At 42.0% G+C, this 22,772-nt stretch overlaps 1 protein-coding gene across 6 annotated transcripts in view; it reads left to right on the top strand.

The window, feature by feature from the left end:
• The first annotated feature begins 1,740 nt into the window (after positions 1-1,740).
• The window catches only part of sbf2 (SET binding factor 2), a 118,052-nt gene continuing 97,020 nt past the window's right edge, over positions 1,741-22,772 (top strand). For 2 of the 6 annotated variants that reach the window (XM_058400676.1, XM_058400675.1), the window contains exons 1-2: positions 1,741-1,902; positions 17,465-17,550. In XM_058400676.1, the coding sequence (XP_058256659.1) occupies positions 1,848-1,902; positions 17,465-17,550 (141 nt within the window). In that variant the 5' untranslated portion in view covers positions 1,741-1,847. Of the gene's footprint in view, positions 1,903-2,919; positions 2,980-11,559; positions 11,581-17,464; positions 17,551-22,772 lie in introns of those variants that run through there. The other 4 variants (XM_058400680.1, XM_058400677.1, XM_058400678.1 and 1 more) reach the window with 3 other exon arrangements.

Below are 22,772 nucleotides of genomic sequence, written 5' to 3'. Positions count from 1 at the left end.
TTGATTGAATTCTAAATTGCCCATAGGAGTGAGTGTGAGTGTGTTGTCTGTCTATATATGTGGCCCTGTGATGGACTGGTGACCTGTCCAGGGTATACCCCTGCCTTTCACCCAATGTGTGCTGGAATAGCAGATCCCCGTGAACCTAATTAGAAATAAAGCGGGTATAGAAAATGGATGGATGGATGGATGGATGGATGGCTGGATGGATGGATGTATTCAGGTTTTCATAAAACAGCAAGAGCTTCTTTTTTTAATCAACTTTGTATGTCATGATAATAAGAAATATAAATATATTGTGTCAAGTGGCGACATTGGTGCAACCACTGGTTTGGCTAGTTAGCAAGGATGAGAGGAAGGCGATGGCTAAGACGGCGGTAAAAGGGTGAAATTTGAAGATCTGGCAGCTAATTTGCTTGAGCTGAGGAGGCGAGAGAGCTGAGCAGACTAAAGAACTAAAGTGCTGCCGCGTCACTCTCATTAGGTTAAGATGATCCGAGACATCTGATCCCACTGCACCTCTATCAACAGGTAGTCGAAGGGAATTATGGGTAATGTATGATGTAAAAGCGGATCAATCCTGGGATTAGCTTCCAGAGTTTTTTCTCCTAGTAGCTTTGCCCAAAAGACCAAAAATCTGTATACACTTGCGACTATCCCGTCCTAATGTGCTTGTTGAACAACCCAATGGAGATTTATTCCTTCTTTGCTGTTAAAATAAGCTCTATTTAGATGTTCTAGTGTGGCTGTGAGGATTTGTCTTCATTCAGCTACAAGAGCATTCGTGAGATTAGACACTGATGTTGAGGAGGTCTGTGTTCCAGTTCATCCCAAAGGTGTTCAGCAGGGTTGAGGTCAGAGCTCTGTATAGGACATTTGAATTCTCATATCAACCTTGGACCTGGAGCAGGTGTAATTGCAGTGAAAGGAATTGCAAAGGTACAGCATCCATCTTATACAACTGGGTGCTTCCAGATTTGTGTGAATAGTTTGGGGGAAAAAGTACATATGGGTGTGATGGTGAGATGTGCACAAAAGTACCCCAGGAACTGTTACAGATGACCGTAAATTACTCCTAGGTGTGAATGAGTTTGTGCCGAGTAGTTCATCTGGTGTCCAATATTCCTGACATCCATCTCCACCTCCACCACTGACTAGAGTAAAACAATTACTCTGAATGAATGGAGACAGGAGTCAGAGCTGGAGGTAGCAGAGCTGAAGATGTTGAGGTTCTCTTTGGGAGTGACACGGTTGGACAGGATTAGGAACGAGTACATCAGAGGGACAGCTCATGTTGGACGTTTGGGGGACAAAGTTAGGGAGGCCAGATTAAGATGGTTTGGACATGTTCAGAGGAGGGAGAGTGAGTATATTGGTAGGAGAATGTTGGACATGGAGCTGCCAGGCAGGAGGCAAAGAGGAAGGCCAAAGAGGAGGTATATGGATGGAATAAATGAGGATATGAAGCTAGTGGGTGCAAGTGTTGAGGATGCAGAAGATAGGGATAGGTGGAGAGAGATGATTCACTGGCCACCACTGAAGAGAAAAGCCAAAAGAAGAAGAAGAATGAATGAATGAATGACAGACTATTCGTTCTGGGTATAATCTCTTAGCATCCGGAATTAACCCTAAAAAACCCTTCACGTCCCTGTTTACAGCCTGCTGGATAACAGAGGGCAGCCAAGGCTGAGGTCTCGCGCGCGCCCGCGCCCACGCCCATCCAGCGGGGCTCGCGGGAGCCCGGCGCGCGTGCGCACTCGAGGCGTCGGTGTCAAACATGGCTGTGCTTTTGAAGAAAGAAAAATGCTGAATTGTGCTGGAGGAATTGGAAGAAAAAAGAGGCAAACATGGCGAGGCTGGCCGATTATTTCATCATCGTTGGATACGACCACGAGAAAACAAGTGAGTTCCTTTAAGAAAGTGAAAGAGAGAGGGAGAGAGTGAGAGAGAGAGGGAGAGAGGGAGGGAGAGAGAGTTCATGTTGTGGTTTATATGCAGGCCGCCCAGCTTGAGGCAGCGATAGCTTAGCATAGTTTCTCTTAGCATAGCATCGCCTGAGATTTTACGTTATGTTTAAATGCTAAGAGCTAGGAGTGCGCGAGCTGAGCAGAATGAACTTTAGGGGAAGGAGGAATGAAACGAAATGTCCCGACTTTAGAAGTTATACCGCAACCTAAACAGAATGACATTCCTGCTTTTATGAAGAATTAGATATAAAACTGATAAAAAAAAGCGCTTATTAAAGCCAACGACGTCGGGTCCGTGCTGTGCGCGTGCTGTGGTTTTTAAAAAACCAAACCAAACCAAACAAACCACCATTCAGGAGGCAGCTCGTGCTTGTGTTTATTTCCGGTTGAACACTTCATTGATTTATTTATTTATTTTTCTTTAAAGTGCGCATTTCACAAAAGTGTCTTTGATTTAGGATCAGGGAAAATATATACTGGTTTCCATGGCATATTCCAGATCCTGTTGTATGGGAAGGGCTGTGTGTGTGCGTGTAGAGCTCACGCGCTTCCTCTTGTTGTGGAAACCGGATGTGGAGCTCCAAAACGACAGGAAACAGGAGGGGATTATTAGGAGTGATGAGAGCTTGGAAGTGCACAATAATGCTGAGCTCATTGCTTACACAGGAACTCCATTCCCTACTGCTTATATTTCACGCTACAGATCCCACTGCACTGCTGAGACCTGGCCTCTGGTGAGCTCAGTGTTGTTTTGCCTGGAAAGTCATGAGAATTGATTGTGAGACATTTACACTATGTTAGGAATGACAGGCTGTGGTTATGCAGGAGTAATGCATGCATGCATGGAGGGTGGTGTAATGCAATGCATCACAGTAATGCAATACACAAGAGGACTGCCGCTCGGAGAGAGATGTTTGGGTTACTGCATGGTACTGTGTGTGTGTGTTTTCAGAATGATTTGCTGGTGATGAAATTGTTTCATTTATGAAGAAACATGAAGAAACAGTTTAAGGTGAGATTAATGTCAGAGATGCAAGTTCAGTTACATTATAGCTACAATAAACACCAGACCTCCCCTCTCTCTGTCTGTCTCTCTCTCTCTCTCTCTCTCTCTCTCTCTCAAAAATACACTTTATCATCGTACCATGAACCCAGACAGTGTAAACCCCTCTGTCCTGAAGACCTTTGTATGCTGATAAGCTTCACAAAGAACTCTGTTTCAAATCGCTTACAACCTTTAATGCGATAATATTTTTTTATTCTGTTAAACACCACCACATTTTAGGAAGGAGTCTCCAGTGTCAACACTTTGTCACAGTCTAATGAAGTTTGGTGGTAACATGACAAGCTGTGTTTGTCTTCTGATCTTCAAGAGAGTGAAGAGGGAAGGTGGTGAAGGAATAACTGATAAATATAACGATAAACACACAAAAAAGTACTTGTAATTCTTTAATAAATAAAACATTGTTCCTCATTTAATTAGTTTTATAGTAAATTTGTGTGCTTGTGTAAACAAAACCCAACAAAAATTTTGCTGATGTTCTTTATAGTCGTGGATTTGGTGATTCCCTCTTAATCACATTCCTGACACGGCTCATTTGCATATAGAGACGCCCAAAAGCTCCATAAAAGGTCAAGCGTACAGACAGCTGAGAAATCTCCTTCGTTTATACGTCACTGTTTCTTTTGTCTTGTTTGAATGATTTATTTATTTTTTATTTCCTGTATTTTATGGGTTGTGTTGGCTTGCTTTCTTTACTTTTTTTGTTTTAAGTTCTTTAATTAATGCCTGTAAAGTGAAACAGCCGGTTTTCACAAAATGTTCTGGATGATGCTCTTTAGTCCCTGACCTTGTGACCTAGCATGAGGATGTGAATGGAGACTCCAAAGCTCTAATATAAATCCTGTACTGAAAGCTGTAAACAGAATAACCGAGCAGTTTAACCTCCACGGAATATTCCGGATATGAAAGAGCAGGAAACCGTGCAGGTTATAGATATGTAAGTCGATCAAGAGAGGTTTACATTAGTTAGTCTTCTTATATGTAATAAATTTCCTGTGTGAACGATTCATGTATGAATTTCTTTGGATTCAGCTTGATACAATGATGATATTTTTTTGCTTGCATTGGGAAGTTTCTGTGGTTTAATCTAGTAGCTCTCAGAAATGGTTATTATATTATGACATAAGCTTGCATTACTTCTTAGCGATTTAGGGGTCCAAGCACCAGACCTAATGTGTTCTCCTGGTAGAAAGTTCAGGAAGGATCTGGATCAGAGCATCTCCAGAACTGCAGCTCTTGTGTGGTGTTCCTGGTCTGCAGTGGTCAGTATCTATCAAAAGTGGTCCAAGAAAGGAACAACGGTGAACCGGCGACAGGGTCGTGGGCGGCCAAGGCTCATTGGTGCACGTGGGGAGTGAAGGCTGACCCGTGTGATCCGATCCAACAGACGAGCTACTGTTGCTGAAGAAGTTAATGCTGGTTCTGATAGAAAGGTGTCAGAATACACAGTGATTGACGGATCAGGGCTGTCTTGGCAGCAAAAGGGGGACCAACATGATATTAGACAGGTGGTCATAATGTTATGCCTGGTCAGTGTATAGTTGGTCTATAGTATAGTTGAATCCTCACTCATCCCAGTTATCTTCCTAGCTTGAGTGAATGGAGGTCAACAGTTCCAAGCTGTGATGTAGCACTTGTAGAGTAAATTGAGAGCAGGATGGGGGTCACTGCTATTTTGCTGGCTAGTAGATAGAATGTAGTTTAAAAAAAAAAAAAAAATTAGGACTCGACTCAATGTCTTTTGTACATCATGTTCCAGTGCAAATGGCTGTTGTTTTTATTGTTACGCAATAAGAAGACATCTAGGAATGTTTATGAGATTTTAATATGCATTCCTTCAGCCAATGTTTATTTCGTGAGTTATCTTTTTTTTTCTCTCAACTGGACTTATGAAACTAAGGACTAAGTAAGTCGTAAGTACAGGACGCTGATAAACTGATAGCTCGGTGTTTTAGCAAGAGCATGTTGAACTCATCACAAAGGGTTCTTCGGTATCTCGGTGAGATGTGTTCATGTGGTTTGTGATACAGGAGGATGTGCAAAAAATGGGAAAAAAAGGTCATGAAGCTGAGACATATTCTTCCTCAGTATGTACTTTGCTGTCAACTCGGAGGCGTGGCCTAACGCTTGTGTTGTTGAATGGTGGGCAGCTCAGATATGCTGTAAGCTTGCATTACTTCTCAGCAATCGAGATCTACTTTGCGATCGAGAAAGCAAACTCTGGACACCGAACATGCCTTGGCTGACCGTTTAGGGTCAGGAAGAAAAAAAAAACAGATGGAAATTTACTCTTTGGATACTCTGCTCATATACGTGCACTTGCCAAATGTTATATCATGTTAGAAGCGAGCCAAAAAGCTGCCGAGCGTTATTAAAATCAGTTATTTTTCTCCCCGACTCCAAACCCCTCGTCCAAGCAAGTGGTTTCCAGCTCCGATCTCGGAGTCCTCCTGCCTTGCCCTGTACATTTCAGTGTTTTTCCATCTCAAACACACTCGAGAGAGATCAGGTGTGTGGCCTAACAAAGTAAAATAACAAATTATCCAAGACAAGGATGCTCCAGGACCATGGGTCAGGAACCAGCGGTGTATGTTACATAAGCCGTGTCACTGAGTATTTACTGCTGCTTGTTATTCCAGACTTCACATTCCTGCTAATGATCCATGGATCATTCCAATCCGTGGAAAAAATTCCATGTGAGATTCTGGCAAGGCAGATTAGGTCGTGCGATGTGGATTTTTATTTTTATTTTTTAAGTTGCGATGGTTGTAAACACAGCAGCTGAGTAAAGTGTCTGAGCGAGACAGTCCTCTCAGCTCAATCACTCGCCCGCTGATCTGTGGGAATCTAAACGCTCCGCCTGGAACTGGACTTTATCCAGGGATTCAACTTAACAGCCAAGTCTGGAGAGTCAGTTTCGGAGGGGCTGGGACGCTATTGAATAGGTAAACAGTGTCTCTCCCCCCACCTCATCCCGACTGTGGCCTTGCGCTCACAAATGACAGACCGCTTTCTTGTTTAGAGGGAACAAAATGTTCCAGTGCAATCCAAAGCGGTGCTGCCGGAACCATTAGAAAGCATGATGAATGGACTTTCTGCTTGTTTGCATCACATATAGCTTTAAATTTAAGACTGCGATGACGAGCACGGCGGCCATCTCCACTGGCGTTTCCGTAACGAATGGAAGTGCAGAGCGTCCCGAATGCGGTGCGTTTCATCGGAATTGTCATTCTGTGCTGCAACATTCCCCTGTAATAATCCTTTGTGGCATCTGCGTGACAAAAATACTCATTTATAAAGCAATCAGACCCTCAGTGCATTTAACAGAGCGACTCGGTTCTGAATCAACTCGAGGGGGTCGACTGCAGAAAAGTGAATCATTCTATCTTTCTTGAAGTTTCTTCACCACTTCTATCAGGCGTAACATTATGACTACTGACAGGTGACATGAATAACACTGATGATCTCCTCATCATGGCACCTGTTAGTGGGTGGGATATATTAGGCAGCAAGTCAACATTTTGTCCTCAAAGTTGATGTGTTAAGTTTGACGAAGGGCCAAATTGTGATGGCTAGACCACTGGATCAGAGCATCTCCAAAACTGCAGCTCTTGTGGGGTGTTCCCGGTCTGCAGTGGTCAGTATCTATCAAATGTGGTCCAAAGAAAGGAACAGTGGTGAACCGGTGACAGGGTCATGGGCGGTCAAGGCTCAGTGATGCACGTGGGGAGCGAAGGCTGGCCCGTGTGATCCGATCCAACAGACGAGCTACTGTTGCTCAAATTGCTGAAGAAGTTAATGCTGGTTCTGATAGAAAGTCGTCAGAACACACAGTGTAGGACGGGTCAGGGTTGTTTTGGCAGCAAAAGGGGCACTATATTAGGCAGGTGGTTATAATGTTATGCCTGATCAGTGTGTAGTGTAAATAAGTGTGTGTGTGTGAATATTTACAGACTGGTCTAAAGATTATTAATGTGCACAGGTGCACTATAAACACAGAAATGTTATCTTTGGACTTCTTGCAGCGTTGACCTTCTTTTAATAGTCCCTCAGTAATTACCAGATTACAGATTTACGAGCTACAAACTTTTTCCTGAATGAACCACAAATAAGAGGCCATCATTAAAGAAGAGGTGCTGTTTTTGGGAGAGAACTGGAAAGTGCGTTGTCTCATGCTTAAACTTCTTTTCGGAGGTGTAGAGTTACTCTTTCATGACCTGTATTTGCCTCCTGGCATGTTCTGCACAATGAAATGCCATTTGGTAAACAAAGGAGTTTGTGTTTAACGCCTTTGTCGCTACACACGTCAGTAAGTGTGGTATTTTTCACAGCCGCTTCGGTGTCAGAGCTTAAATACGTTAATGTTAATCTGGATAGTCTTTGTCTATTGTTGTAAAGAACAGGAAGCTTTAAAACGCTTCCATATGCTGATGCCTGTTTTTAGAAATTGATCAAATCTCTTCGGCTCATATGATAGACTTTCTGGTGCGCTTACCTTGCAGAATTTGACTCGGTTCTTTTTCCATCTCCATCCTCGTCCTCTCAGAGTCGTAATGTAGTTATAGATCGTGGAAATTATATACATGAGCATTCAGCACACTGCAGTGCAGACGATCTTCTGCAGATTTGACTTTGTACAAGGTTAATAACTCTGTTTTTAATAATAAACAAGCTGCTATTCCTTCACCTCCGGTCACACTGACGACCGATCCTGTGATTGTTTTGGGGGCGGAGCTAAAGATCACATAGACATATAACTATACAGTATACAAATATGCAAATTTGTTATCTCTTGTGAAAACTTTTAATGCATAGAAATAAGTAATGCCACAGCCAATCACGTCGCTCAGCAATGTAGCGTGAAGCGAGGAGAGCTCCCACGCTCAGCTCGAACCCAAACCGACATTTTCAGCTGTTAGTTTGAGTTAAATAGATTGAATGCGTTCAGTTCATGGAGTAAAAATGACAACAGGTAACAACAGTCATTGTAGAAAATGAGTTCGAGCGATGTATGAAGCTGAACTAAACAAATTCAAATATTATTTTTTATGTACAGACATTACCACCTTGGTATTAAGCATGACTTATGTACATAATGGAGTGTCATGACTCACGGTCTGTAAATCTGATGCTTTTCTTTCGCATAGAGAGTCATGTGATCAGGATCGTTGTAGTCATGAGGAACCAAACCCGTGAGCAGAAACGGTACCTGCTTCGAAAGGAAACCCTTTTTGCGGTTTATCTGAAGATGTTGAGGTTCTCTTTGGGAGGGACACGGTTGGACAAGATTAGGAAAGAGTACATCAGAGGGACAGCTCATGTTGGACGTTTGGGGGACGAAGTTAGGGAGGCCAGATTAAGATGGTTTGGACATGTTCAGAGGAGGGAGAGTGAGTATATTGGTAGGAGAATGTTGGACATGGAGCTGCCAGGCAGGAGGAAAAGAGGAAGGCCAAAGAGGAGGTATATGGATGGAATAAATGAGGATATGAAGCTAGTGGGTGCAGAAGATAGGGATAGGTGGAGAGAGATGATTCGCTGTGGTGACCCCTGAAGGGAAAAGCCAAAAGAAGAAGATCTGCTAAAACTACCTCGGGAAGATAAAAGCTTGTTGAATTGATTGAGGGTAAATGCGTCCGTGATTGAGTAACATTAACATGATCAGTCTTCCTACATCCAACATGATTTGAGTCTGGATGATTTGTGTCTTGAGGCTGGTTCTGATAGAAAGTTTTCAGAATACACAAAGCATGACGGATCAGGGCTGTCGTGGCAGCAAACGGTGGTCATAATTTTATGCCTGATCAGTGTAAATTCACATAAGCAGCTTGTAACTGTTGAGTCAAGTTAACTGATTAATGCGACGGGTTTGCTGACTAGACTTATCACTTACTATTGTTATTTATCAGCAAATTGTAACTGATACATACCCTGATGTCCTCAGCAAGACCTGACATTGTACTGGACCTTATGTGATTAAATAATATGAATAATTTTATGCCATTCATATGCATGTGCAATGAGAATATTAACCTGTACTTCACTCAGCTGCACTAATAAGAAATGTCTACAGCTCACTCGTCCTGCATCGTCCTGCAGCAGGACAGAGTCATACAGCGCTTTTACTTCAGCAGCATCGTAGCTTTATTCCTGTCAAATGGATCTGATGCGTGTTTTCTTTATCCTTGATCCAAACTACTTCAATTTCTGCCTATAGATTTAAGTTCATATAACGCTTACATGTCCGGTCTTGGTGCTGTGTGTATGTGAAGTAGATTGATGGCTTTATTAAACTGCGTGAAGCGCGTGGACGTGCGGATTTACGCCCTTATTAATAATCTGAGTCTTCAAAAGGTTTAAAAAGGAGGTAATTTAATCGAAGTGTCGTTTGAGTTACAGTTACAGGACATGACTGGACATCAGCGCTTACATTCAGCGGTGGTGTAAACCGAGCCGACCCGGTCTCCTCTTACCACATATGTGGAAATGGGAGGAAATGGTGTGGGCTGATTGGGGAAAGATTTAAACTGCCATCACGGGTGATGAGGATGAATTACACCACATTTTTGGGCTTCGCGAAACAGAGGTTATGTCTGAAACATGATTTCTTGTTCAGTCGAATCACAGGGATACAACGCTGAGACAGAGGATCTGTACATGAGCCAGGATAAGATATGAATTCATATTGCATCTATATTGAGCCTTAATAACATGTGATTCCTCTGAGACCAGCCTCGCCCCCACATTTAGACCAGAAAATGACAGGAGCCAGAGACACTTTGTGTTATTAAGCCTCAATATAGGTGCAGTGTGGATCAGTGTATTCTCCAGAACTCAGGGTGCATATGCGTTATCTGAGATCCTGACTGGGAATTCTGCCTTCAGTGAGTGTTACATTGAACTTTTTGGATGCTGGATCTTTCCAGTACAATTGATTTCAGGATTAAGCCTCATCTTTGATTTCTTTGACCTTCCGTGTCTAGTGACTGCTCGACGTCTGTGTTTGCGGTGCTTCGGGTTGTTTCACGGCTGAAGGACGGAATTGGCGTCTCACATCAAAGCTTTTTTTATTGTTTGTTTCCGATAAGGTGAATTTCAACGTCGTGGAAAGATGCCATCCGTGTATGTGTCTGTCTTTCAGCTTAATATCTCCTGGCGTGTGTTTTGGAGGAGGGGGAGGGAGTGTAAGAGGACAATGACGTTATTCTATATTAGGGTGAATTATCTGTGCAGCTGATAGAGTTGGGATCCATTGTAAAGGACATGAGCACTGATGCATGATAATAAAATGTCAAGCATAAAGTTGTAAATGTGTGAGGTGTCTGATAAGAGTAATAAAGGGCGTTGTTGTGAGAAGGGAAATCCCAGTCATCTGATTGGTTGATATGTCTGGCAGGAAGTGTTTACACGGAAAATGTTTACATTTCTTACAGCAGCTTTTGAAATATCTAATACTTCAGCTGCACAATATTGCCAAACATTTGGGGACACACCTCTAAATCATTAAATTCAGGTGTTGGGCTCGGCTCCTTAGTTTCAGTGAAAGGAACTCTTAATGCTTCAGCTTCATACCAAGACATTTTAAACAATTTCATGCTTGCAACTTTGTGGGAACAGTTTGGGGATGACCCCTTCCTGTTCCAACATGACTGCACACCAGAGCACAAAGCAAGGTCCATAAAGACATGGATGAGTGAGTTTGGTGTGGATGAACTTGACTGTCCTGCACAGAGTCCTGACCTCAACCCCACAGAACACCTTTGGGATGAATTAGAGCGGAGACTGCGAGCCAGACCTTCTCGTCCAACATCAGTGCCTGACCTCACAAATGCGCTTCTAGAGGAATGGTCAAAAATAAACACACTCCTAAACCTTGTGGAAAGCCTTCCCAGAAGAGTTGAAGCTGTTATAGTCGCAAAGGGCGGGACAACTCCATATTACGTTCATGTGCATGTAAAGGCAGACGTCCCAAAACGTTTGGCAGTATAGTGTATTTCAGGTTAAATTGTCACCGTGTTTCATAATGTTCCTCCCTCAGAGTGCTGGAAAAAACCGACGCGATTAAATTCCGCATCATTTCCAATTTTATCGCATCCCTTTGTTATTAATCTCCTCTTAATGCACTTTATGTACAGTGCTTTGTGTATGATCTGTGGCTCTATAATTAAACTTGCCTCATCTCGCCTTTCTTGCTTCTCAGTACATTTGCGCTCTAATCGTCTGTCGAGTCAAGGCAACCTTTTCATCTCTAATTGCATTTAAATAAACAGTCGATTCTTCAAACAGCTGTCACTTTTGAGATTTCCATTACGGTTCTCATTTATTCACACCCACATGCACACCCCCCCCGCCCCCCCCAAAAAAATTCTCTTAACACCAATCAGACGACAAGACACGTCTTTCACAATTAATAAACGATCAGTAATCAAGATGAGGAGCTCCAGCATCTTCCTATGATGGAAATAACCGGATAAATGATGCTTAAAGAATATCTTGAACCTTTACGAGAACCCAAAGGGTGACTGAAATCTGCTCTGCTTTAGGCTTCAGGTGAGTTAAAATGCTTGTTTAGTTAGCAGCTTGTGGGAGCAGCCGATCCGTTCCCAGCTGCTGACACGGAGTTACCCGGAGACCACAGATACGCTTCAAGTGTCAGGTGCGTGCTCAACGTGCCTGATGTTTGTTTTGCGCTCACGGACCCGAGCTCGAGCCTTTCATCTGCACATCTAATTCCAGCGGGTATTCAAATCCCTTATCTCTTTGTTCAGAATGTTTGATTTCATGGCTGACCTGATCCTGCCCTATCAAATCACAACGTGTCACAGGTTCACATCACGGCACGCTTTCTCGCTCTATCAGCCATCATTGTTCCAGTTCACCAATATCGCATCGCTTCCTGGAATTCGATCGTTCTGCCTTCACGGATTTGCTAACCCCGACCTCCTCTTTTGCATGTGTATCTGTTTTTATTATGAAGCACGGTGACATTTAAACAGCGACGGAGGATAGTCCTCAGATCGCAAACGGGTGAAAGATGCCTCTGACGTGAGAGGAGAATATTTCCAGAATGTGCCGGAGAGACAGTGACGAGATAACGGAGAGATCTTGGAGCAGATGCTCTTAAGCCGTCTCCAACGTCCCACCTGTCTGTCATACCGTAACGTCACTCAAAATTACATTAAACTGCAATTTTTTTCTCTTTTCTGTCAGATTTATACTTAAGAACTGACTAGTCAATAATCCATGGATAAGAGAAAATTTCTACAAGTAAAACATAGTGTGGTTTGTTCTTCTCAGACTTTTTGCTGCTTGTTTTCCAATTGATCCTGCGCCAATTTTACGTCATAAACGTGTGACGTATTTATTCAGGAATGTTAGCAGACAGGGGCACGCTGTCCTGGCAAAAATAATCTAGCACTTGTTTTTTTGGCAATTGAGTTATTTCCCTGCAAGAGTTGTTGTGATTGCAGCAATATTCCCGTAAAGTTCCCGTTATTCCGGTTTTCACATACTGCACTTTCATAATCGGACAATTCCGAGGCGAAATTTTTTTTTCCCCAACCCGCCTCTACCACTTATCTCCGTGTTCCTCCATGTGGGGTGATGGAGATACGTTTTCCATTTGGAATGCGAGGAATTCGTTTGCCTTAGAGCAGGAGTGAGCTTCGTCCAGGATTCCGAACATGTGATTTCGGTTAGCGGCGTCGTCATCGCTTGCACTTTAAGCCAAAACCCGATGACCGAGTTGAAGCTCGGGGATTAATGACTTTCCTAGGTGTCCCTCAGAGGTCAGGTTTTGGACGAGCCGCTGACGGATCATTCGAGATGTGAACCCCAACGTCCTACTACACTGCACTAAATTCCTCTGTTTTGATTCAAAACTGTTTCTTGTTTGTCTACAGTAATCTCATTGTCCACACAGCAAAGCAAATCTGATTTCCCTAAAATCCAATCAGGACGCTTTCACACTTGGATTTTTCTTTTTATTGCAGACAAACAACACACTTAAACTCCTTTTCTTAAAAAAAACCCACAGCTCATTAATCAGAAAGAATCAGGATACATACACTATTGCCAAAAGTTTTGGGACACCCCTCCAAATCATTGAATTCAGGGTTTGGGCTCGGCCCATTAGTTCCACTGAAAGGAACTCTTAATGCTTCAGCATATCAAGACATTTTGGACAATTTCATGCTCCCAACTTTGTATTAACAACTCCATATGGAATACACGTGCATGTAAAGGCTCACAGGCCAAAACTAATGGAATTTGGTAATTCATACTAAAGATGTTCTATCAGGTTGAGGTCAAGACTCTGTGAAGTTCCTCCACACCAAACTCACTCATCCATGTCTTTATGGACCTTGCTTTGTGCACTGGTGTGCAGTCATGTTGGAACAGGAAGGGGTCGTCCCCAAACTGTTCCCACAAAGTGGGGGGCATGAAATTGTCCAAAATGTCTTGGTATGATGAAGCATTAAGAGTTCCTTTCACTGGAACTAAGGGGCCAAGCCCAACCCCTGAAAAACAACACCTGAGTTCAATGATTTGGAGGGGTGTCCCAAAACTTTTGGCACTATAGTGTATATACAGCTACAACACATCTAAAGAAGCCTGCAGCTTTCACACTAAAATCACTTACTCTACAAATAGATAAATCGAATCAAATCATTCCTAACCAAAACTTTTATCATCTGTTTAGGTACAAACAAAAAACTGCATTCTCTTTATATGTAAACAAGAAACTGAATCAATTCTCTTTACACGTAAACAAAGAATTCATTAAAGTCTCTTTAGATGTAAACAAAAGCTAGCAAGTCTTTTTACATGTAAACAAAAAAATAGAAACAGAAAATTCACTGAAGTCTCTTCATGTAAACAAGAAATTGAACCAGTTGTCTTTAAATGTAAACAAAGAATTCAGTCAAGTCTCTTCAGATGTAAACAAAAAATTGAAATAAAAATGGGAAAATTCACTGGAGTTTTTTTTTCATGTAAACAAAAAAATTGAACCAGTTCTCAGAATTGAATCTAGTCTGTTTAGATGTAAACAAAATTTGGAATCAAGTCTCTTTACCTGTAAACAAACATCCAATCGTCTCTTTAGATGTAAAGTAAGAATTCATCAGAGTCTCTTGAGATGTAAACAAAATCATTTGAATGTCTTTTTAATATCTAAGCAAATCAGTTCAGCCAAGTCCCCTTTCCGTTTCCATTGAAAAAATTCCGAACCCCATTCTAATCTTTTCCATTTGTTACAGGATCGGATTAAACTGCTTCCCTCTTCTTCCTCTCTGATCTCGGAGCCATGGGTTTATTTCTCTTGTTTATAATGTTATGTAATGGTGTAGATGTTTGTCTGGTTTTTATTGCTTTTCATTAAGAAGTGATTATACAGAGACCTGGGTTCTGTTATTAAAGGCTGTAACTTAGAACCTTCACTGAAATGTGTTATAATCTCCCTCTCTGTAATAGCACAGGATAATAACATGTTTGTACACTAACACAAGCTGAAGCTTCTACATGTAATACCTCAGTACTGAATACTTTCTTTCTTTCTTTCTTTCTTTCTTTCTCTCTCTCTCTCTCTCTCTCTCTCTCTCTCTCTCTTTCTTTCTTTCTTTCTCACTGTGCTCGCTCGCGCTCCCTCCCTCTGTCTCTGTCTCTCTCTCTCTCTCTCTCTCTCTCTCTCTTTCTTTCTTTCTGTGCTCTCTATCTATCTCTTTCTTTCTTTCTTTCTTTCTTTCTTTCTTTCTTTCTTTCTTTCTTTCTTTCTTTCTCACTGTGCTCGCTCGCGCTCCCTCCCTCTGTCTCTGTCTCTGTCTCTGTCTCTCTCTCTCTCTCTCTCTCTCTCTCTCTCTCTCTCTTTCTTTCTGTGCTCTCTCTCTATCTCTTTCTTTCTTTCTTTCTTTCTTTCTTTCTTTCTTTCTCACCCACTCTTTCTTTCTTTCTTTCTTTCTTTCTTTCTTTCTTTCTTTCTTTCTTTCTTTCTTTCTTTCTGTCTCTCTCTCTCTCTCTCTCTCACTGTTTTCCTCCACTCTGATGAATTACAGGCCACACATATTATGTATGTATATATATATATATATATATATATTCTCACTGCTGTTATTTAGGTGCTCGTTCCTGGCCCTGTCCGCTGTCCCTCAGTTTTTGTCAGAGGATTTGTCCTCTTTGTGTTATTTTGAACTTTAAATGGCTTTAAGAAAGCGAAGCGCGTTCATAGGGTTATAATTTTCCCAGAGCAATGTGGTGATTTTCGATGTCTGTAGCCAGACGTTCTGGACGTAAATCTGTGAAGGACAGGAGGACGAGTCACTTTTAAAATTAATTTTAGCTACAAATGCAATTTCAAAGCAAAATTACTGTTCGGATATTTCAGGGTATCGTAAAGGAGATATTTTTAACCGTGTAAATTTTTGTACATTCTTACATAATTGATGGTGCCTGATTCTGGCTTCGTGATTGGTCTGATAATCCATGCTCCAGCCTCCCTCTGCTCTCACATCGTGATTGATGACACTTCCTTACGCAAAGCTGAAACTTCCAGCTTTCACTTTTCAACCTTCAGGTCAGAACGACCCGTTCATTTCTTTTTATTAAATCAAAAGTTGAACAATCCTGCAAATTTCCAGTGTGAAGTACCACGTGTGTGAATCAGATTCTGTAACGAAAGTGAAAATTGCATCATGTTGTTCAGATCGTTCTGACCCGAGAGTGTTAAATATTAAAGCTGATTTCAGTCTCTGTGTGTTCCCGTGAGTGGTTGCTTAATTGGGGTCAGAAACTGAGGATGATGATTTTTATTGTTCCTCAGGCACTCGGCACATTATATTTTCAGGGTCATCCGTCTGACTCAAGAATGTGAAATCGAACAAGGTCAAGGTCACACCAAGGTCAGACATCTCAGATAGTATATTTTCCTCACTACTTCACTATATGGCCAAAAACTTGTGCGCCCCTGACCATCACACCCACATGTGCATCCATTTTCCAGATTTTATTCTCTCTCCTGTCTCTCTGCTCTTATAAAAATCTCTACTAAATTTTTTATTTATAAGCACTTTTAACAACAGACCTTTACAGAAATATATAAATTTTTGGGGTATAAATTTTAAATGTATCCCTCTTGAGCAAGCCAGAGGTGACGGAGAGGATAAAACTCTCTGAGGCAACATTGGTGAGAAATTTTGAGAGGAACCAGACTCAAAATGGAACCTTATTCTCGTCTGGGTGACACCGGAGAGTGTTATTGTAATCCCATGTACACTATATTGCCAAAAGTTTTGGGACACCCCTCCAAATCAGTGAATTCAGGGGTTGGGCTCGGCCCCTTAGGTCCAGTGAATGAAACTCTTCGGCATACCAAGACATTTTGGACAATTTCATGCGCCCAGCTTTGTGGGAACAGTTTGGGGATGACCACTTCCTGTTCCAACATGACTGCTCAACAGTGCACAAAGCAAGGTCCAGAAAGACATGGATGAGTGAGTTTGGTGTGGAGGAACTTCACAGAGTCCCGACCCTTTATGATGAATTAGATCGGAGACCACGAGCCAGACCTTCTCCTCCAGCATTAATGTCTGACCTCGCAAATGCGCTTCTAGAGGAATGGTCAAAAACTCACTCATCCATGTCTTTATGGACCTTGCATTTGTGCACTTGTATGCAATCATGTTGGAACAGGAAGCGGTCATCCGCAAACTGTTCCCACAAAGCTGGGAGCATGAAATTGTAAAATATTTCTTGGTATGAAGCTGAAGCATTAAGAGTTTCTTTCACTGGAACTAAGGGGCTGAGCCCAACCCCTGAAAACAACACCTGAATTCACAGATTTGGAGGGATGTCCCAAAACCTTTGGCAATATAAGTGTATCTCCTGGCTGTCCATGTGGAGAGCGACCTCATCAGGAAGGGTTCCACTGGATTCTGACTTGGGCTGTTGGGATTTGTGTTCAGTCAGCTATGCAAGCATTAGTGAGACTTGTGTAAAGTGAATAGGTCTAGGGTTCAGTCAGTGTTCCACTTGGTGTCAAAAGGTGTTCATTGTGGTCGAGGGCAGGACTCTGTGGTTGACCTTAACACACCATGTCCTCATGAAACTTGCTTTGTGCACATTCTGGAACAGGTTTGGGCCTCTTAGTTCCAGTAAAGGCAAATTGGAGAAGCTAGAGCTTTACTTTGTGGGAACAGTCTGAGGAAGAACCACACATGGGGTGTGATGTGTTTTTGTGCATTATCAGAAGTATCATTTGCAGAGTAATAGGTGTGTGTTTAGAGAAACTGTGTGATCTGAGGTCAGTGCTAAAGAGCAGTAATGTCTCAACTAATAAAGGGATATTTTTTTACTGAGATTTATAGATTGATCAGTTTTCATCTGCTTGTTTCAGTGTTTTTTTATTGTGTGATTGTGATTGTGCTTTTGTTGTTGCCAGGTTCAGGAGAAGGATGTGGCAAAATCATCCAGCGCTTCCCAAAAAAGGACTGGGACGGCACAGCGTTCCCTCAGGGTGTGGAGATGGTGAGTACACCATACGACTTCCTTTAAAGCTCAACATGGTTGGTTTGAGTTGAGAGAAATCTGTCCAAGGGGTCGATAGATTTGCTAAAACTGCTTTATCTCTGTGAAGATATTCACTGTATGACAGTCTGAAAAAAACTTCTGTTTTTCCCACAACCACAGCAGGAACCTGTTTTCTGTTCCTGTCTCTGTGTTTCCTCTATCTTCAAATGCATAATGTTTGTTTGCTGAAACGCTTGATTCGTATCCCTCTAATGGAGAAATGAATTCCATGCTGACATCCCGGAGATGTTTGTGCGTGTTATCGTCATGCCTCCGCTGGGGGTCCATGCCTTCTAAGGGCAGCAGCAGGGAGATCCTTTACCCCCCGCCTCCTCGTTCTCCATCTCTAGGTCAGGTCGGAGGTTCGGGGTCTGAACTCCAGACCGGGGACCAATTATCAGAAAGCACAAATCATCCCACTCCTGCACCAAATATTTGCTTATCGGAGCCGGAGAAGAACAAGCTGTAAATCTGGGGAGCAGCGGTCGCAGTAAACGATCCTCGTACCTCTGGGATTATAAGATTACACTGTCTATCATAGGACGCCTCTCTCTCTCTCTCTCTCTCTCTCTCTCTCTCTCTCTCTCTCTCTCTCTCTCTGGGTTTGTTTATCTGTTTACTGAGGCATGCTGGACGCAAACGGGAACTGCCTCAGACCGGAAAACACACTCCACTTCCTTCATTTTTCTGCCAGAGATCATCTCTTTGCAGGAATTTGTTTGTTTGTTTGTTGAGGCAAATCACATACAGTGCTAAAAAAAATCATTAAACTAATTAATTAAAAATAAATAATTAAACAATTACTTAGTTCCTAACTATATCTGAGCTTTATTTAATAATTTATACAGATTTACGTAGTCTTTATTTTCTTTTTTCCCCCCAGACTTTTCAGATTTCAGACGTTCCCATGCCCCCCCCACCACCACCGGATTATATTAACTTTAAAAAAGTGGAAAAAAAGAAGATGGTGACGGAATGACCGTTTATAGCTCCTATAACGAAGGTGACCGGGAACAGGAAGGAACTTGTTAAATGTACAATTAAAAAAAAAATAGGATATGTATGAAATGTTCTTGAACAAACATAATGATCTGTGAATCGCTGAGGTTAAAGAGGAATCAAACCCATTAGGACATGTCGTTATAGGGTTATAATTAGGTGGTGTTTAAAAACCAGGGCAGCACTGATCACGAGCGCACTTCACATGTGCAAAGGATAGATCTTTAAAAATGTCTGAAATACTACATCCACTGGTCAGAATTAGTCCAGTGTATTTGGATGCTTAACATTATTTATTCCGCTTGTCAAAGTTTATTCATAGTTAATGTGATGAACCTGGCCATGTGGACCAGCTGGTTTAGAGCAAAATTGCAAAAATGACTAAGAGGAAGGAAGACCTGACAAAAGGTCTAGCATCATCAGTTTGCTTGAAGAAGGCCAGTCTATTTGCCTGGCCAGCAAAACTAGTTTAAAAAAATTGCTGTGTCTTTACCATTGAGGTATACTGGTACAGTATATCTTTTGACATGCGCACAGTCCAAAAAACATCCATACGTCATTCGTATCAACGTCCGTACGTCATAAGTCATTGCACATGCGCAGAACTTTCCAGGAACATATTCCATCCGATTAAGTGTTTACATGTCCTCTCGATCGGACTATAAATGGTTTATACCACCCCTTACCATCCGATTGAAATGTTAATCGGATGTGGCAAATTCCATCAGATTGACGTGTTTACATGACACTTTTTTTAATCTGATCGTGCTTCTAGTCCTGTTACGATCGGATTACAAGTGTCCATGTAAACGCACCTAATGTTGTATGGTGTAAGATGAAGAATACCGCCCAAGCCTAGATTGGACACCTTATTTTCATGGAATTTCCAGTCAGTGCTTTTAAAATGAAATATCAATAAATGACGGGACATTCTCGGTTTTCGCAACCCGCTGAAGATGCTCTTAATCAGTGATGAGGTTTATTTCTGGAGGAAAACATTGACTTGACCAGGATCCTTATGTTCTGTAAAGCTGCTTTGAGACAATGTCCATTGTTAAAAAAATTTAATTGAACGGTCACTGTGGACACACCCATGCATCAGGTCAGTGTGTTTATTTTTTGTGACAGATTTGCAGTTTTTCCGCTTTACCATTCCTTCGACCTCACATAACACTTTATTTTTTTTCCTCCCTTCCATTCATATGTAATTCCTTCTCATCCGAAAGCAGACCCGACTTGCAGTTCTCTACACGTCGTCCATGCATGTGTCCTTACGTGAGATTTAATAATTCACAGCCTGCTTTTTTTGGAAGTGCCCCAGATTATTTCAAGCACTTAAATGAATTTGTTGCAGATTTAGCTCTTTAATCCTGTTCTGTTGAATTTCTTTATTTATTTCATTACGTGTTCTTGTTCAGGCATCGAAACATTCCTCCCAGTTACAAAATCCTGTTTAGAAGAATAAGGGAGATTCTGTCATGATTTCACACTTTCAAAATCCCCCCATCCCGTGCCTCGCTGTGCATGTCAGGACGGACGGGGAACAGCTGGGCGATTCCCGGTACTCCTGTCAAACAAGCCGCATCTGGTAGATCCACAGCAAAATCACTGAGCAGGTGCTGGAACCTCTGTGGAGCCAGAACGTTGAGAAAGTTGGGTCAAGCCTGATTCAGAGGGGATTTTTTTTTTTTTTTAATAGTTGAGCGCATACCAGCTTTTATTATCCATCCTAATTTTTTTGAATTTATTTTTATTTCCATCCATTTTTAGGAAAGAACATACAGCATCTTAAATCCCGAAATGATTGCTGGCTACAGAGGAACTGTTTCTATTCCACGGGCTTCAGAACAGTTCCCTTCTGAAGAATTGTGTAATAATTTAAGCACAGAAATGCAATTTTAATGAAATATGTGGCATCATTTTTTTTTTTTAAAAATGACATTTTTTAAATTGAGTATCTATCGAAGAACTGACCATGATTCTGTCTCAGGTTTAAATCGATAGTTCTTGAGTAATAAATACGAATGGAAATGAAATAATAAAATATTTGGCCCATGTTGTATTTGCTTTAGTTTAATTTTTATTAAGGTTTGATGTTAAACTTTAGTTTTAAATCTTTAGAAAGATGTTCAGCTGTTGTCCAGTGTACCTTGGGCAAGTAGACATGAATGTAGTTGAAATAAACAAACAAATAGTTCATGGTGCTACTGATGCATCATGAGATACACCAATCAGGCATAACATTATGACCACCTTCCTAATATTGTGTCCATTCCCCATTTTGCTGCCAATACAGCCCTGACCCGTCGAGGCATGTGACTCCTCTAGATCCCTGAAGGTGTGCTGTGGTATCTGGAACCAAGATGTTAGCATCAGATCCTTTAAGTTGCAAGGTGGGGCCTCCATGGATTGGACTTGTTTGTCCAGCACATCCCACAGATGCTGGATTGGATTGAGATCTGGGGAATTTAGAGGTCAACACCTCAAACCATTCCTGAACCATTTTTGCTTTGTGGCACGGCGGATTATCTTGCTGAAAGAGACCACAGCCATCAGGGAATAGTGTTTCCATGAAAGCGTGTACATGGTCTGCTGCAATGCTTAGGTAGGTGGTACGTGTCAGAGGAACATCCACATGGATGCAGGACCCAAGGTTTCACCCAAAGCATGACACTGCCTGCTTGGCTTGCCTTCTTCCCATAGTGCATCCTGGTGCCATGTGTTCCCCAGGTAAGCGACGTACACACACCTAGTCATCCAACGTTCTTCCATTGCTCTGTGGTCCAGTTCTGATGCTCATGTGGCAATTGTTGGCGCTTTCGGTGGTGCACAGTGGTCAGCACGGGCACCCTGACTGGTCTGCGGCTACGCGGCCCCATACACAACGAGCCGTGATGCACTGTGTATTCTTTAATACATAATAATCACACACATTTGTAACGAAGTACAGTTTTTCGGATTAAGCAGCTTCCAGTCAGTTAATTATAGTTATTACATGAACACAAAAATCACCACATGGATTTAACTAAACAAATAGATAAGAGCCTTCTATTGCATAATAACTGCAGTGATTAATGTTTCATCTGGCAACAAGTTACTTAACCCTAACTGATGCAGTGAGTAGCTTCTCGGTTCTTATACATACAACCATGTCCACATATCCTGTGGAAAAGTTTTTTTTAAAAGGTCAAATTTTTGGCATGCGTCGAGCAAAGAAAACAACCAAGGAGATTATTCTGAAACTGCTAAAATTGGGTTAAGAACTGTCCAACACATTATAAAAACCTTGACTGATCGGAGAAACCCACAGCAGAACTCAGCTATGTTTAATAGTGAAAGTAAGAGCATCTCGAGGGATTAGAACTTAACAGCTGTGTAGCTTTAAGAAAACTACTTATCAGTGAGGCTTATCAGGGAAAAAGGGCTTCAGTTTGCTTTGGAGCATAAAGATTGGACTGTGGAGCAAGGGAAAAAAAAGTTGTGTGGGTTGATGAGTTCAGATTTGCCCTGTTACAGAGTGATGGGTGCATCAGGGGTCATTCCTAGTGCCTACTGTACAAGCCTGTGGAGGCAGTGTGATGATCTGGGGTTGTTTCAGTTGGTTAGGTCTGGGCTCAGCAACATTATGTGCCCAAAAAATTAAGGTCAACTGATTAAGTGAATGACCGGGTTTTTCCATCATTTGATATGCTCCAAGATGACAATAACAAGGTTCCTCAGGCTTAAATTGTGAAAGATGGTGGCTCCCGGTGGTCCAGCAGCAGGATCCCTCACTCTCATTGCCGTGGCCCGGGCTCGATTGCCATGGCCCGGGTTTGATTCCCATACAGTGAGCTAACCCAGCCACTGAAGAGTTAACTCTCAGTGCCGGTCCCAAGCCCGGATTAAATAGGAGGGTTGCGTCAGGAAGGGCATCCGGCGTATAAAAAACCTGTGCCAAAACCCAAACATGCTGACCAAATGATCCGCTGTGGTGACCCCAAACACTGGGAAGCCAAGAGAACATCATCATCATCATCATCAGGCGTAAATTGTGAAAGAGTTGTTCAGGGGACCTCATTTACACACCATCACTGGCCACCACAGAGTCCAAATCTTAACCCCGTTGAGAATCTTTGGGATGTGCTGGAGACTCTCACATCATCAATACCAGATCTTGGCAAGAATTTAATGCCATTCTG

Source organism: Hemibagrus wyckioides, linkage group LG10 (genome assembly GCF_019097595.1).
Source record: "Hemibagrus wyckioides isolate EC202008001 linkage group LG10, SWU_Hwy_1.0, whole genome shotgun sequence".
Taxonomy (NCBI): Eukaryota; Metazoa; Chordata; class Actinopteri; order Siluriformes; family Bagridae; genus Hemibagrus; species Hemibagrus wyckioides.
The sequence above is the reverse complement of the archived record's forward strand: the minus strand, read 5'-3'. Positions and strand labels throughout refer to the sequence as shown.